The sequence below is a fragment of the Salvelinus alpinus genome, chromosome 28, assembly GCF_045679555.1.
Source record: "Salvelinus alpinus chromosome 28, SLU_Salpinus.1, whole genome shotgun sequence".
Taxonomy (NCBI): Eukaryota; Metazoa; Chordata; class Actinopteri; order Salmoniformes; family Salmonidae; genus Salvelinus; species Salvelinus alpinus.
The window spans coordinates 33281256-33295150 of NC_092113.1; the positions used below are offsets into that span (position 1 = coordinate 33281256).

A 13895-nucleotide genomic window follows, 5' to 3' on the forward strand; every position below is an offset into this window, starting at 1 on the left:
AAATAACCCTTCCTTCTGCTATCATGTCCTTAAACCATGAGGGGGGGGGGGGGGGGGGGGGGTTAGGCACGTTTGGTTCTTTGGGAGTTGTGGGAACGTGTGTTTTGGTTTCAAAGTTTGTGGGAACAAAGTCATATGTTTCCTTTAACAGAACGTTAAAGTAATGAATTAAGAACAAAATAATGTTTGTTTTTTGTCAAGTACAATGCCTTGTGCTGAGAATGTTCCAAAGACGGGCAACTATCTTGTACCATTCCCGAGAAAGTTGTGGGCAGATTTTATGCAAAATAACCATAGGACAACCATGCTCTCACCAAGCTCTCTAAGAAACATATGGTTCTCAGAATGTTATGTGCTAGCTGGGAGAGAATTATCAAATGCCATAATTCCTTGTGGCTGATCCTAGATACCTAAACAAGAAACTTAACTCCAACCACATACAGAAACAGATAGGACAGAATAAGGACACTATGTAGCCTGATTTCAATTAACTGTCTGTCTATGGGCCTATGGGGCATATTTGCTCATATTCCACCCAGTCTGTAGTAGATGAGGAGACGCCGCAATGTGGCTGACGATTACAAGCCACATGCGTCGAGGGCGGTCTGCAAGCCAGATGTTTTGGGAATTAGCTTTTCTTCTTGGGTGACATTTATGAAACCTTCTAAATCATTCAAAAATATGATTAATTTCAAATGTGAATAATTAAGAAAAATTCCCAAATTGATGAATCATCTTGAGGAATCAACTTTGGTCTTATTCATTTATAATGAATGGCACACATACACAATCCACGTCTTTATTGTCTCAAGGCTTAAAAAGCCTTCTTTAACCTGTCTCCTCCCCTTCATCTACACTGATTCAAGTGGATTTAACAAGTGCCATCATTAAGGGATCATAGATTGACCAGGTGAATCCAGGTGAAAGCTATGTCATGGAAAGAGCAGGTTTACTTCATGTTTTGTACACTCGGTGTATGATATCGGCTGATGGAAGGAGAAGGCAGAGAAATGTGACAAGCCACTGAAAACATCTTGAGAATGTAGGCTATACGAGAGTTTGATAAAGAAGGAGGAGACGCGGTTAAGGGAGTAATCCAACCAGCGGGTAAAAAGTGCTGTTTAGATGGCTCATATTCCGCTGTAACTGTACTGTACAGTAACACCGACCAACCTCGCGCATGCATCATAAATGGGAGGAGAAAACCAGGCTATGCGCACTCACAGCCACAGCACATCTCCACACACAGACACATACATCTCAGTGTTTTGACTTAATTCATGAAGACTGGATGTGGAAGACAGAGCATGAGCCTGTGGGAAAATACTACAAGCATTAATAGCCATAATTTCTTAAGAATCGGTGGATTATTTGATTACCGTGAGATTCCGTTAGTAATATGTGCAATTTACACTGGTGGATTGCCTTGGCTATTTTTTATTTTCCTTTCTCCTCCTTTCTGTCCGTTTTTGTTTTCTTTATTCATTGTGCCCTATGAAGGCAATTAACTATCCCTCCTTCCAATCCTATTGAAAAGAGGGCAGAAAAAAGGGACATGAGAGCAGCAAATCCCTTTTGATTCCTCTTGTAGCGCTCAATAAGAAAAGAATGTGTTGCCTATCACTCATGGAGGGGATCAAGTCTTCCGGACTGTCCCACGCGCTCAATGAGCTGCTGTTGTCCAGAGCATCCCTACAGAGATAGACGTAGAGCGCGTAAAGAGAACAGCCGCAGCATCCTGCAGCCGAGCCTGGAAAGACACTTCAGCTGCACTAGACAAGGACCCATTGAGCAACCTGTCTCCTCTGTCTGACTGTCTCCTCACCAGATTCATTATTATAGGAAAGGCTCCTCGTTGCTTTTTCCCCTCTAAAGTCCCGTTCTTTGGAATGTGGTGTGGTGAGTACACGTTGATACATTACCTGCTCGTTGATAACCTGCATGGGAGAATGACAGGGTATCAGAGAGATGAATAAACCTGTTGCCTATAGATCACTTTTATAATAGAGGGACTTCTGTAATACGAGATCTCATTATTCATTCTAAAAATAATTGGTTTATTTCCATGATCAATTCTTATGATGAGTTTTATTTATGGGTCATGGTTGGGGAGCAGGAGGCAAACAGATGTATATCTAGTAGACCTAGATTTATTTGTGCTTCAAAATAGAATTGTTATCATAATTAGAACCAGATATACAAAGTGCTTGGAAATCAGATGCGGAATTTTGACATTTGCCTGCTCTGTTTTCATATTCTAATTGAAGACATAATGAGGATCCTCGCACTGCTTCTGGGGATGAAAGCCGCGTGCATCCTGCTGGTTTCCTCGCGCTCAGGCACGGGGGCAGTCAACAACAGCGGCCGGTGGTGGTAAGTAGTTCAGTTAATGTGTGAGGTATTCATTCAATTAAATGCGCCTCCTAATGAACAATGCTCATTTCAACGAAGCCTGCAGCAAAGCAGTCAATGCGTGGTATGATGGTGTATTGCCTGGAATATGCAGTGCTCTGCTTCCAAATCAACTGAATCGACACTAAACCGTTAGGCCTGTTCCATGCTCGGAATAATCATGTGTTATTGTTGGCTCCAGCTTCATCATTTCTGTTCATTTCTGCTAGAAAACCAAGCATTAACCACAAGCCATTAAGATTTGAGGGTTTTAGGATGACACCTTCCTATTTAGAGCGAGTAGGTTAACTAACTCGATTTAGCCAGTTTTCAATCGAAAGGAATTACTTTCTCCATTAAATCTTTTGATATAAAGGAAGTATTATTTTTCAATATGATAACGATTTCGTTTTTTTGGGAACGGTTGCAGCCCATATTTATTCAATTTACTACCCCCCCCCCCCCCCCCCCTCTCCCTCTCTCTGTCGCTTGTAATTTTAATAGTGTGGCTTGAACGGGAGACAAAAAAATTCTGTCCCAATGTGGGATAAATTAAATATGGATTTATTTCATGGCAGAGAGCAGTTCCATTCCAGGTCGTATTCAGGGTCCTATATATTGTCATGGTCGTATTTTCCAAGTATGCTCAACATTCCACTCTATATAGGATAAACTATAGGATAAATATACATTCCCTCGCCAATGTCTGCATACATTTGTTATAAACTAGAAAGCCAGCATGCGAAATAGTGTGCCTTACACTAGCTTAAGTGGACAAATATAAATCACATTTTAAGTAGGCTTATAGACCATGGCATACTACGCATTCTGTCACTGCAAAGACATTAAGAGAGAACAGCTGCATGAATAATATTTAACTGAATAATCAAAATGATAACGCAGACCGCAATATAATTCGTTATGGAATATAGCAGCCTTGCAATGCCACTGGGGTAAGCTATACTTTTTATTTATTTTTGACATGGGTCTGACTTCTAAACCAATCCTTATCACTACAATAAGACAAGAACATAAAGAAAGAAGATACTCAGCGAGAGAGAAGAAAACTGGATTGAAATATTTATCTGAAGATGGGATAATAACGTTCCAAATCCTGGACCGAGCGCGTTATACTGTCTGCCCCGTGCACTCTTAGAACACAATATTCTGGATAGAACCAAAAAGGGTTCTATGCTTGCTTCATATATGGCACCCCTTAAGGTTCTATATAGAACCTAAATTGGTTCCATACAGAACCCTATATGGAACCCAAGGTTTCTATATGGAACCAATTTTGGTTCAGTAAAGAAGAACCCCTGGGGTTCTGATCAAATAACCCTACAGAAAGTTCTGTATAGAACCTTTAGGGGTGCCATATGAAAGGCATGCAATATAACCCTTTTTGGTTCTATCCAGAACTTTTTTTCTAAGAGTGTGGTCAGTCAGTTAAATAATGATGTGTCTTTCTGATTGCCAAGGGGTTGCAGGAGACACAACAATTAGGCTAAGTAACTGAAACCATAAATATAGTAGGCTGGCAATGCAATATGGCAGTCATACTGCAGCCAATAAATCGCAGCCATAATCACATCAGATAAAATAGACTGTATTGAAGTTGTTTGTTATTACTTATGTGGCTGATACTCAAATTCCAATGAAATGTTTCCATCACCCATTATGATCAGAATCCTATATTAATAAATATATTTGAACCGAATAGTTTTTGTTAAAGGTCAATACAATTTTTAAAGGTCAATGAAAGAAGAAAATGCACGAGCTTGTCTCTCTCTGACTAACTGATTCCACCCTCTCTTCTCTCTCTCCGACTAACTGATTCCACCCTCTCTTCTCTCTCTCTGACTAACTGATTCCACCCTCTCTTCTCTCTCTCCGACTAACTGATTCCACCCTCTCTTCTCTCTCTCCGACTAACTGATTCCACCCTCTCTTCTCTCTCTCTGACTAACTGATTCCACCCTCTCTTCTCTTTCTCTGACTAACTGATTCCACCCTCTCTTCTCTCTCTCCGACTAACTGATTCCACCCTCTCTTCTCTCTCTCTGACTAACTGATTCCACCCTCTCTTCTCTCTCTCTGATTAACTGATTCCACCCTCTCTTCTCTCTCTCTGACTAACTGATTCCACCCTCTCTTCTCTCTCTCCGACTAACTGATTCCACCCTCTCTTCTCTCTCTCTGACTAACTGATTCCACCCTCTCTTCTCTCTCTCTGACTAACTGATTCCACCCTCTCTTCTCTCTCTCTGACTAACTGATTCCACCCTCTTTCCTCTCTCTCTGACTAACTGATTCCACCCTCTCTTCTCTCTCTCTGACTAACTGATTCCACCCTCTCTTCTCTTTCTCTGACTAACTGATCCCACCCTCTCTTCTCTTTCTCTGACTAACTGATCCCACCCTCTCTTCTCTTTCTCTGACTAACTGATTCCACCCTCCCTTCTCTTAATCTCTGCCAGGGGCATTGTGAACGTTGCCTCCTCTGCAAACCTCCTCACCAACTCTAAGGACGTCCAGTTGGTACTGGATCCCAGCTTGGGCCAGCTGAACCGTCGCCAGCGTCGCCTCATCCGCCAGAACCCTGGGATCCTCCACGCCATCACAGCCGGCCTGCACACCGCCATCAAGGAGTGCAAGTGGCAGTTCAGAAACCGCCGCTGGAACTGCCCGACCACCCACAGCCTGGCAATATTTGGCAAAATCGTCAACCGTGGTGAGTTGTCTGTTGTCCTTCTGGGCCTCCTCACTAAGGCAACAGGTGGACTGTTTTGGTACAGAATGTCATGGAATCTTGGATTCTCTAGTAGGCCATTTGGGAAGGGAAAAGTCTATCTTAACATATCTTGAGATTTTGACATTTAAAATCGTAATTCAAAAATGCTCTGTATTCTATAGCGCTGAAGAGAATTTCTACTGTTGTTGTGTCAGGTTGCCGAGAGACAGCGTTTGTGTTTGCGATCACGAGTGCAGGGGTGACCCATGCGGTGGCCCGCTCCTGCTCCGAGGGGGCCATAGAGTCATGCACCTGTGACTACCGTCGTCGGGGGCCCGGGGGCCCTGACTGGCACTGGGGTGGCTGCAGCGACAACGTGGACTTTGGGCGGATGTTCAGTCGGGAGTTTGTGGACTCCAGTGAGAGAGGAAGGGATCTCCGATACCTCATTAACCTACACAACAACGAGGCAGGGAGAATGGTGAAGGAGACATTGTTGATTCACAAATAGCACTTCATGCTGTATGTTCACTCTCTCACTCTTTAGTGATTATCCGTTATCAACCTATTTTTTGAATTTCATCCATTTTCTTTCATGTTTATTCTCTTCATGTTCTTCCAAGATTTCTTTCCTCTTCCCTTTCCTCCATGTTTTATTTGCTCTTGATGTTCTTCCACCTTTTCTTTGCTCACCGTCTTCCACATTTTAATTTCTTCATCTGTAATCCTTTCTGCCTTCTCTCTCCAGACAGTGTCATCAGAGATGCATCAGGAGTGTAAGTGCCATGGCATGTCAGGGTCATGCACTGTGCGTACCTGCTGGATGCGTCTACCAAGCTTCCGCGCTGTGGGGGACTACTTGAAAGACCGCTTCGACGGAGCGTCCCGGGTCGTCTATGCCAACAAGGGTTCCAACCGCGCCTCTCACCGTGCCGATCCAAGCCATCTCGAACCCGAGAACCCCTCCCACAAACCCCCATCATCCAGAGACCTGGTATACTTTGAGAAGTCACCCAACTTCTGCACCTACCACGGCAAGACGGGTACCCACGGAACTTCAGGGAGGACCTGTAACAGCTCGTCTCCGGCGCTGGATGGGTGTGAGCTGCTGTGTTGTGGTAGAGGGTTCCAAACTCAGACTGAGAAGGTCACTGAGAGGTGTCACTGTACGTTCCACTGGTGCTGCCATGTCAGCTGCCTCAACTGCACCAGCACACAGACATTACACCAGTGCCTCTGATCACAGGAGAACCAGGACAGGGGCTCAGAGATGGAAACGGACAGGCTCTTTGGGCAGGTGGTGTGTAAATAGAGGAATGGTGTGGTAGAGAAGGGAAGGACTAACTCCTTAAAGGGGTAATTGGGGGGTTGAAAAGTGAATACAGGGAGTACTAGAGCTTAATCAATGTTTTTTTGTGAGGAAAGAAAAGAGAAAAGCACAACATTGATTACAGGGTGTAGAAGGAGGGTTTGTGTGTTTTGTGTGTGTGTGCTTCTGACGCCCTGCTGTAACAGAGTATGTTAGTGTGCTTACTGGGTATTTCAATGCTGTAGCTATCCAACCGTGTAGAATGGAATGGAAACCAATCCTCACTATGGCTTCCCAACACCAGTAACAAGACCAGAGGCAGATTGAGTTAAAGGAAGTACTTACAAAGGAAATAGATTTGTGGCTAGAGATAAACAACCAAAATTAGTCTGAGAGAGACGCTGGGATTTGAGTCTTTCACCCTCTCTGACCTTACAAGATACAACTAGTGTCTCTGTCCCCTCTCCATCTCTCCCCTCCACGGCAGAGAGATGTGATGGCAGAGGAGGAGAGGGGAGGGAGGAGAGTAACGGTTGCTGAACACAATGTCAGACAGATGTCTCTGTGGCGGGAGAACCACAAGCATGGTCTCTCATAAACCGGTGAAGAACTGTAACAAGAGGGAGGTTATTTTAAACATCACTGTTTTGTTTTCTTTTGCTGCAGTTCTACTTTTCTCACATACAATTGTGTGAAGTACATCTCCCAGGATGTGCTGTCTTCTCCCCCAATTGCTATGTACTTTGGTCCTGGACGTGGACCAAGCCGTTATGATTTCCTCTCTAACTCACCACACATGCCCTCTTTGTTTAGATTGCTCTGGAATCCGCTATACCTCAACCCGGAGTTACCGCGGTGATTTACTGCACCATGGTTACTGACGTTAAAGGACTGGACGTTATCCAAGGATAACACAAAAATATTCTACAGTTTTATAACAAACTGGAATTCACTATGGGAATCATATGTATGAATCATTTGACTGCAGTATCAATACACTGAATATTGGAGAGTATAACTAGATGTATGTGTAGGAGATAGATAGGGGTGCTTCTACATCCGCATTGCTTGCTGTTTGGGGTTTTAGGCTGGGTGTCTGTACAGCACTTCGAGATATTAGCTGATGTACGAAGGGCTATATAAAATAAACTTGATTGATTGATTGATAGGGGTGCTGCAAGAAACTGGGGTGACCTGCCAAATAGTGAGATCTGTAATATGGCAACCCTGTTGCTAAAATGGCAATGACCAGAGCAAAATTGTGAGACTAAACACATTGCCCTGCTGTGGAAAACTTGATAAGTGTGTAAAGATAATCCAACATCTTCCTTTCCAAGTTTACAGTGGACAGACAGAGGGTTTTACCATTCAATAGGAGCTGCATCTAGCTGTGAACTAGACTTTGAGGGAAAAACCTTGACTATACAGTCACTACTAAGGGAAACGTATTGTATATCAGCTCAGAGAATCAAAATGTTGTAAATAATATATATAGAAATATATATTTATGCTGAAGTTACTCGCAATTTTAGGGAAGAATGACTTGCGCACCTGTCGTACATAAGCCAATTGATGGAAGGAGAGAAAATATGCTATCATTAGTCCTACGTCAGGTCATGTTTTATTGTTAAACTGATATTCTGTTTATTTCCTTAATTTTTGTGGAGGGCAGGAAACCTGGCAGAGCATTCTGCTTTATTTCGTACTCATTTTCTCTTAACACTAATGTTTGTCATGTTTGTCATGCACTGAATATTACCATTTATGTAAATACAAACATATTTATTACTGTGAATGTTTGATACTGTTATAGAGAGAGAAGTAAAATAGTAAAACAAAGCATTTGAGATCTTTTTCCCTCAAAAATATAGCTTTAGCTTGTTTTGTATTGTATAATAGAACAATAAAGTTAATATTTTCAATGAAGTTGGCATGGAAATCAGCTCCTGACTGCCGGGTATTATACTGGCAGGGTATTATACTGGCAGGGTATTATACTGCAGGGTATTATACTGGCAGGGTATTATACTGGCAGGGTATTACACTGACAGGGTATTATACTGGCCGGGTATTATACTGGCAGGGTATTATACTGGCAGGGTATTATACTGGCAGGGTATTATACTGGCAGGGTATTATACTGCAGGGTATTATACTGGCAGGGTATTATACTGGCAGGGTACATTACTGGCAGGGTATTATACTGGCAGGGTATTATACTGGCAGGGTATTATATTGGATCTTAACTCCTTTCATTTCATCAGTTGATGTTATATGATGGTCATATCATTTCTGTGTTTGGGACGCTATGTGAGAATGAAGGCACCATCCTTGGGTTTCCCAGTATGAATCCCATTACTTAGAAAACACAGCAACAGGCACACACACTCTAACATACAGCCCTGCAACAATGCCTATCTACTCCCAAACTCCACTCCACACCACAGAAGGATCCCGATTCCCAGAGACCAGGCCACATAGCTTAACTATTACATAGGATTTTAACAGCACCACATTTTTTTGCTTCATTTACTTAAAGCAGGAGAAAAAAAAATGAAATAATAGAATAAATAATGAAAGCCTGCAGTCGTCCCTAAACCCTCGAGCCTCCCCAAACCCCCTGGCAGTCAGGCCTTTGCTCAACCACAGGAGTTTGGAAGGCACGCTGCTAGTTCCCCTTAGCCTAACCCAGCTCACCGCAGCACAGCTAGGAGCTACCAAGGGTCAGCCAGGCTGAGCGGCACTCAGCTGCACTCAGCCTGCAAACACAGACCCGCAGCCTAAAGGTCCAGCCATGAGAACACAGACCCGCAGCCTAAAGGTCCAGCCATGAGAACACAGACCCGCAGCCTAAAGGTCCAGCCATGAGAACACAGACCCGCAGCCTAAAGGTCCAGCCATGAGAACACAGACCCGCAGCCTAAAGGTCCAGCCATGAGAACACAGACCCGCAGCCTAAAGGTCCAGCCATGAGAACACAGACCCGCAGCCTAAAGGTCCAGCCATGAGAACACAGACCCGCAGCCTAAAGGTCCAGCCATGAGAACACAGACCCGCAGCCTGAAGGTTCAGCCATGAGAACACAGACAGTGTCACTGGAGGGACAGTCAAAGAGCGAGAGAGAGAGAAAGATAGAGAGAGCAAGAAAGAGAGAAAGAGAAAGAGAGAAAGAGAGAAAGAGAGAGAGAGAGGGCGAGAGAGAAAGATAGAGAGAGAGAGCGAGCGAGAGATACAGAGACAGACAGGGAGATACAGACAGACAGAAAAAGAAAGACAGAGAGAGAGAAAGAAAGAGAGAGCGAGAGAAAGAGAGCGAGAGAGAGAGACAGACAGAGAGATACAGACAGACAGAGAAAGAAAGACAGAGAGAGAGAAAGAGAGCGAGAGAGAAAGAGAGCGAGAGCAAGAGAGAGAAAGAGAGCGAGAGAGAAAGAGAGCGAGAGCAAGAGAGAGAAAGAGAGCGAGAGAGAAAGAGAGCGAGAGCAAGAGAGAGAAAGAGAGCGAGAGAGAGAAAGAGAGTGAGAGAAAGAGAGAGCGAGAGAAAGAGAGCGAGAGAGAAAGAGAGAGAGCGAGATAGAGAGCGAGAGAGAGAAAGAGAGAGAGAGAAAGAGAGCGAGCGAGAGAGAGAAAGATTTATAACAAAACATTGCACGACTGATCATATTTACACCCTACACAAATAAACATAGATAAACATGTCCACCAAAATAATACCAAAATATACGCTTGCTTTATCGACTTCCAAAAAGCATTTGATTCTATTTGGCATACAGGACTGTTCTACAAAGTTATTGAAAGTGGTGTAGGGGGTAAAACATATGACATAATTAAATCAATGTATACTGGCAATACGTGCAGCATTAAAATTGGCAAGAAAATAACAGAATTCTTTAACCAGGGGCGGGGCTTTCGCCAGGGTTGCATTCTGAGCCCTGCACTCTTCAATATTTACATCAACGAATTAGCCACTATTCTAGAAAAAAAACACAACCCCTGGTGTTAGTCTCCACAATTCAGAGGTTAAATGCCTACTCTTTGCAGATGACCTATGCCTGCTGTCACCCACAGCACATGGCCTACAGCAGAGCCTGGACCTGCTAGAGCAGTACTGCCAGACCTGGGCCCTGGCAGTAAACCCCAAAAATACTAAAATAATGATTTTCCAGAGAAGATCCAGATCTCAGGGAATTAGACCAAAGTTCTCAATTGGTACAAAATATATAGAGTACTGCACACACTACAATTACTTAAGTTTAAAAATAAGCTCAACTGGACACCTTAATGAGGCAGTGAATGAACTGAGAAAGAACGCAGGGCATTCTATGGCATTAGAAAACAAATTCAAATTGAAATACCTAAAATTAAAATTTGTCTAAAACTAATTGAATGTGTCATTGAACCAATTGCACTTTATGGCAGCGAGGTGTGGGGTCCACTTGCGAAACAAAATTTCATAAAATGGGACAAACAACCCATTGAAACCCTGCATGCAGAGTTCTCTAAGATTCTCCTACATGTCCAGAGGAAAACTACAAACAATGCATGCAGGGCAAAATATCCCAATATCCACTAATAATAAAAACTCAAAAAAGAGCAATTAAGTTTTGGAAACATCTAAAATACAGTGACCCCCTCTCATATCATTTCCAAGCCCTGCAATGCCAAGAGCTGAGCAAAGAAAAGAGTCCCCTCATCCAGCTGGTCCTGGGGCTGAGTTCACAAACTTGTTCTACTAACACACCTCAGGACCAGAACATCCAATCAATCAGAATAAACCAAATTATAACACAGTCAAAACAAAACTACATTGCTTATTGGGAAGCACAAGCACAAAGCAAAATGCAGTGCTATCTGGCCCTAAATCGACAGTACACCGTGGCTAACTATTTGACCATGGTTACTAACCAAAACCTTAGAAAAACCTTGACAAAGTACAGGCTCAGTGAGCACAGCCTTGCCATTGAGAAGGGTAGACACAGGAAAACCTGACTCACTGTAGAGAAAAGGCTGTGCAACCACTGCACAACAGCAGAACCTGAGACAGAGCTGCATATAAATATAAAACAATTAGAGAGTGTCGTTTCCCCAAATTTGAAACCCTTATTCAAGGTTTCAAAGACCTCTCCGATGAGAGTAGGCTACCCGTCCTGTTGGGGGAGGATGCAGAGAGCTGTGGGTTGGCAGCGCACTACATTGCTGCCTGCCATAAGATGAGGGGCAGTGTCTGACAGACCAATCAACCTGCACATGTCCTCTACTGTATGCTTATTGTTATTGTTCAATGTATGGTTATTTTGACCCTTGGTTATTGTTGTTACTGTTGTCCCGTTGACAATTTTGATTCTTATTATTTTCATATTGTAAATATCCAAAGTAAGCTTTGACAATATGTACATTGTTACGTCATGCCAATAAAGCAAATTGAATTGAATTGAGAGAAAGAGAGAGAGAAAGAGAGAGATAGAGCAAGAGAGAGAAAGATAGAGAGTGAGAGAGAGAAAGATAGAGAGAGGAGAGAGAGAGAGAGAGAGAGAGAGAGAGAGAGAGAGAGAGAGAGAGAGAGAGAGAGAGAAAGAGAGACAAACAGAGAGATAGACAGAGATAGACAGAGAGACAGACAGACAGACAGACAGACAGACAAACAGACAGACAGACAGACAGACAGACAGACAGACAGACTCCCATATCTATTGGATGGAATACCACAGTGTGCAATCACAGCAGCAAGATTTTTGACCTGTTGCCACAAGAAAAGGGCAACCAGTGAAGAACAAACACCATTGTCAATACAACCTATATTTATGTTTATTTATTTTCCCTTTTGCACTTTAACAATTTGCACATCATTACAGCACAATATACAGACATAATATGACATTTGAAATATTCTATTGGAACTTTTGTATGTGTAATGTTTATTTTTTATTGTTTATTTCACTTTTGTTTATCTAATTCACTTGCTTTGGCAATGTAAACATATGTTTCCCATGCCAATAAAGCATGGAAAATTGAATTGACACAGAGAGAGAGCGACAGAGAGAGAGCGACAAAGACAGAGAAAGATAGATAGATAAAGATAGAAAATAGAGAGAGAGAGAGAGAGCGAAAGATAAAGAGAGAGAGAGCAAGAAAGAACAAGAAATAGAGAGAGAGAGCAGGAAATAGAGAGAGAGAGAGAGAGAGAGAAAAAAAAAATGCCAGAAAAAAAGGCAGGCAGGGCTTAACTCCCAGGCCAGTTGTGAGATGGGAGGTGGTGGGAGAAGTAGTGGTGGGTAGGGGTCTGTCATTGTGCGAGTGCTGAGGAGTCAGTGGTAATTAGCTCAATTAGTGACAAAGGCAGTGTAATAAATAGCGACTTAGTGTCTGGGTCCCTGCTGGCCTCTCCCCGCTCCGCCTGCCATGCCGCCCTGGCCTGACTGACAATTCATTAAACCGACAAAATACCCCAGCGTCCAGGCGTGACGCAGCGAGTTAGCCCCCTACCGGCCCGACCCATTGTTCTAATTGTCTAGGCTGGAGTCACTTTGTGGTTCTCCTCCTCCTCATCGCACTCTCCCTAACACGCTACCTCTCTCCCCTTCAGAAAACCCATAGTTAATGCCCTCTACCTAACTCTCTAGATGTACGTGATCGGCAGGTTGTGAAAAAAAGAGGAGTTTCTGTGGATCTGCTGGGAGGGAGTGGGGGAGTGGGGGGAACAGGGGGTGGAGGGGTGGAGGGAGGTTGCCTGGGATTGCTGGGAGCAGCAGCGATCGGAATGCAGGAGAGATGAGTCCAGGAGCCTCGGATGCGGGACAAAGCGAGAGTTAATAAGGAAAGATTGAAGGGGTTTGACGACAATGGGCCGCCACCCGAGTCGAGATAAAATTGCTTCCGCGGATTATTGGGGAGAGGGTGTGAGCGTTGAGGGTTGATCGTTTGTGTTGTGTTGTGTGTGTTTGTGTGCGTGTGTTCCTGTGTGTGCATGCGTGTTTGTTTGTGTTTTATTCAGAGTGTCTTGGATTGATGGCTGCCCCTCTGGTTGGGTGGGGACCCGGGGACCCGGGAGAGGATAGCCGGCTGTTCCCACAGTCTGTTCTGCTCTAACCACCTTTGACACATGACTCAGGGCTGTGCCAGGCGGGCGGCGAGGAGAGAGCATGGTGGGAAACCAACACTCTTCTCAGGCACAAACAACAACAACAGCTTAACAGCTGCTTGCACAATATGCAGCTGAACAGACCAGGCAGCCAGGGTAGGAAAGGCAAGAACACTGGTTCAGCACAAACAACAACAACTCAACAACTTCACAATATTAGTGGACTAGCATCTCTCTAAACTCAAGAGAGAGGAAGGAGGGGGAAAGGCTTGAGGGGAGAAAAGAAAGAGTAACAGGAATACGGAAGGTAGAGAAGGGATAAAGGACACAGGGTAGAGGAGTGTATCAGAGCAATTTACATGTACCCATGATCCTCTTGATGGAAG

At 43.8% G+C, this 13895-nt stretch overlaps 1 protein-coding gene across 1 annotated transcript; it reads left to right on the forward strand.

Annotated features, from left to right (window-relative positions):
* Window positions 1-1106: 1106 nt before the first annotated feature.
* Window positions 1107-8309, forward strand: LOC139558005 (protein Wnt-1-like). Its single transcript, XM_071373376.1, has 5 exons — window positions 1107-1899; window positions 2268-2373; window positions 4869-5122; window positions 5338-5603; window positions 5871-8309. Exons 1-5 carry the CDS (start codon window positions 1890-1892, stop codon window positions 6360-6362), a joined length of 1128 nt encoding a protein of 375 aa, XP_071229477.1. The 5' UTR covers window positions 1107-1889; the 3' UTR covers window positions 6363-8309.
* The last annotated feature ends 5586 nt before the right edge of the window (window positions 8310-13895 follow it).

What these genes read in the sequence shown, in the direction of transcription:
- LOC139558005 (XM_071373376.1), top strand. An exon ending in AACAACAGCGGCCGGTGGTG is followed by an intron (nt 2,374 to 4,868) that starts GTAAGTAGTTCA and finishes AATCTCTGCCAG; the next exon opens with GGGCATTGTGAACGTTGCCT. An exon ending in ACAACGAGGCAGGGAGAATG is followed by an intron (nt 5,604 to 5,870) that starts GTGAAGGAGACA and finishes TTCTCTCTCCAG; the next exon opens with ACAGTGTCATCAGAGATGCA.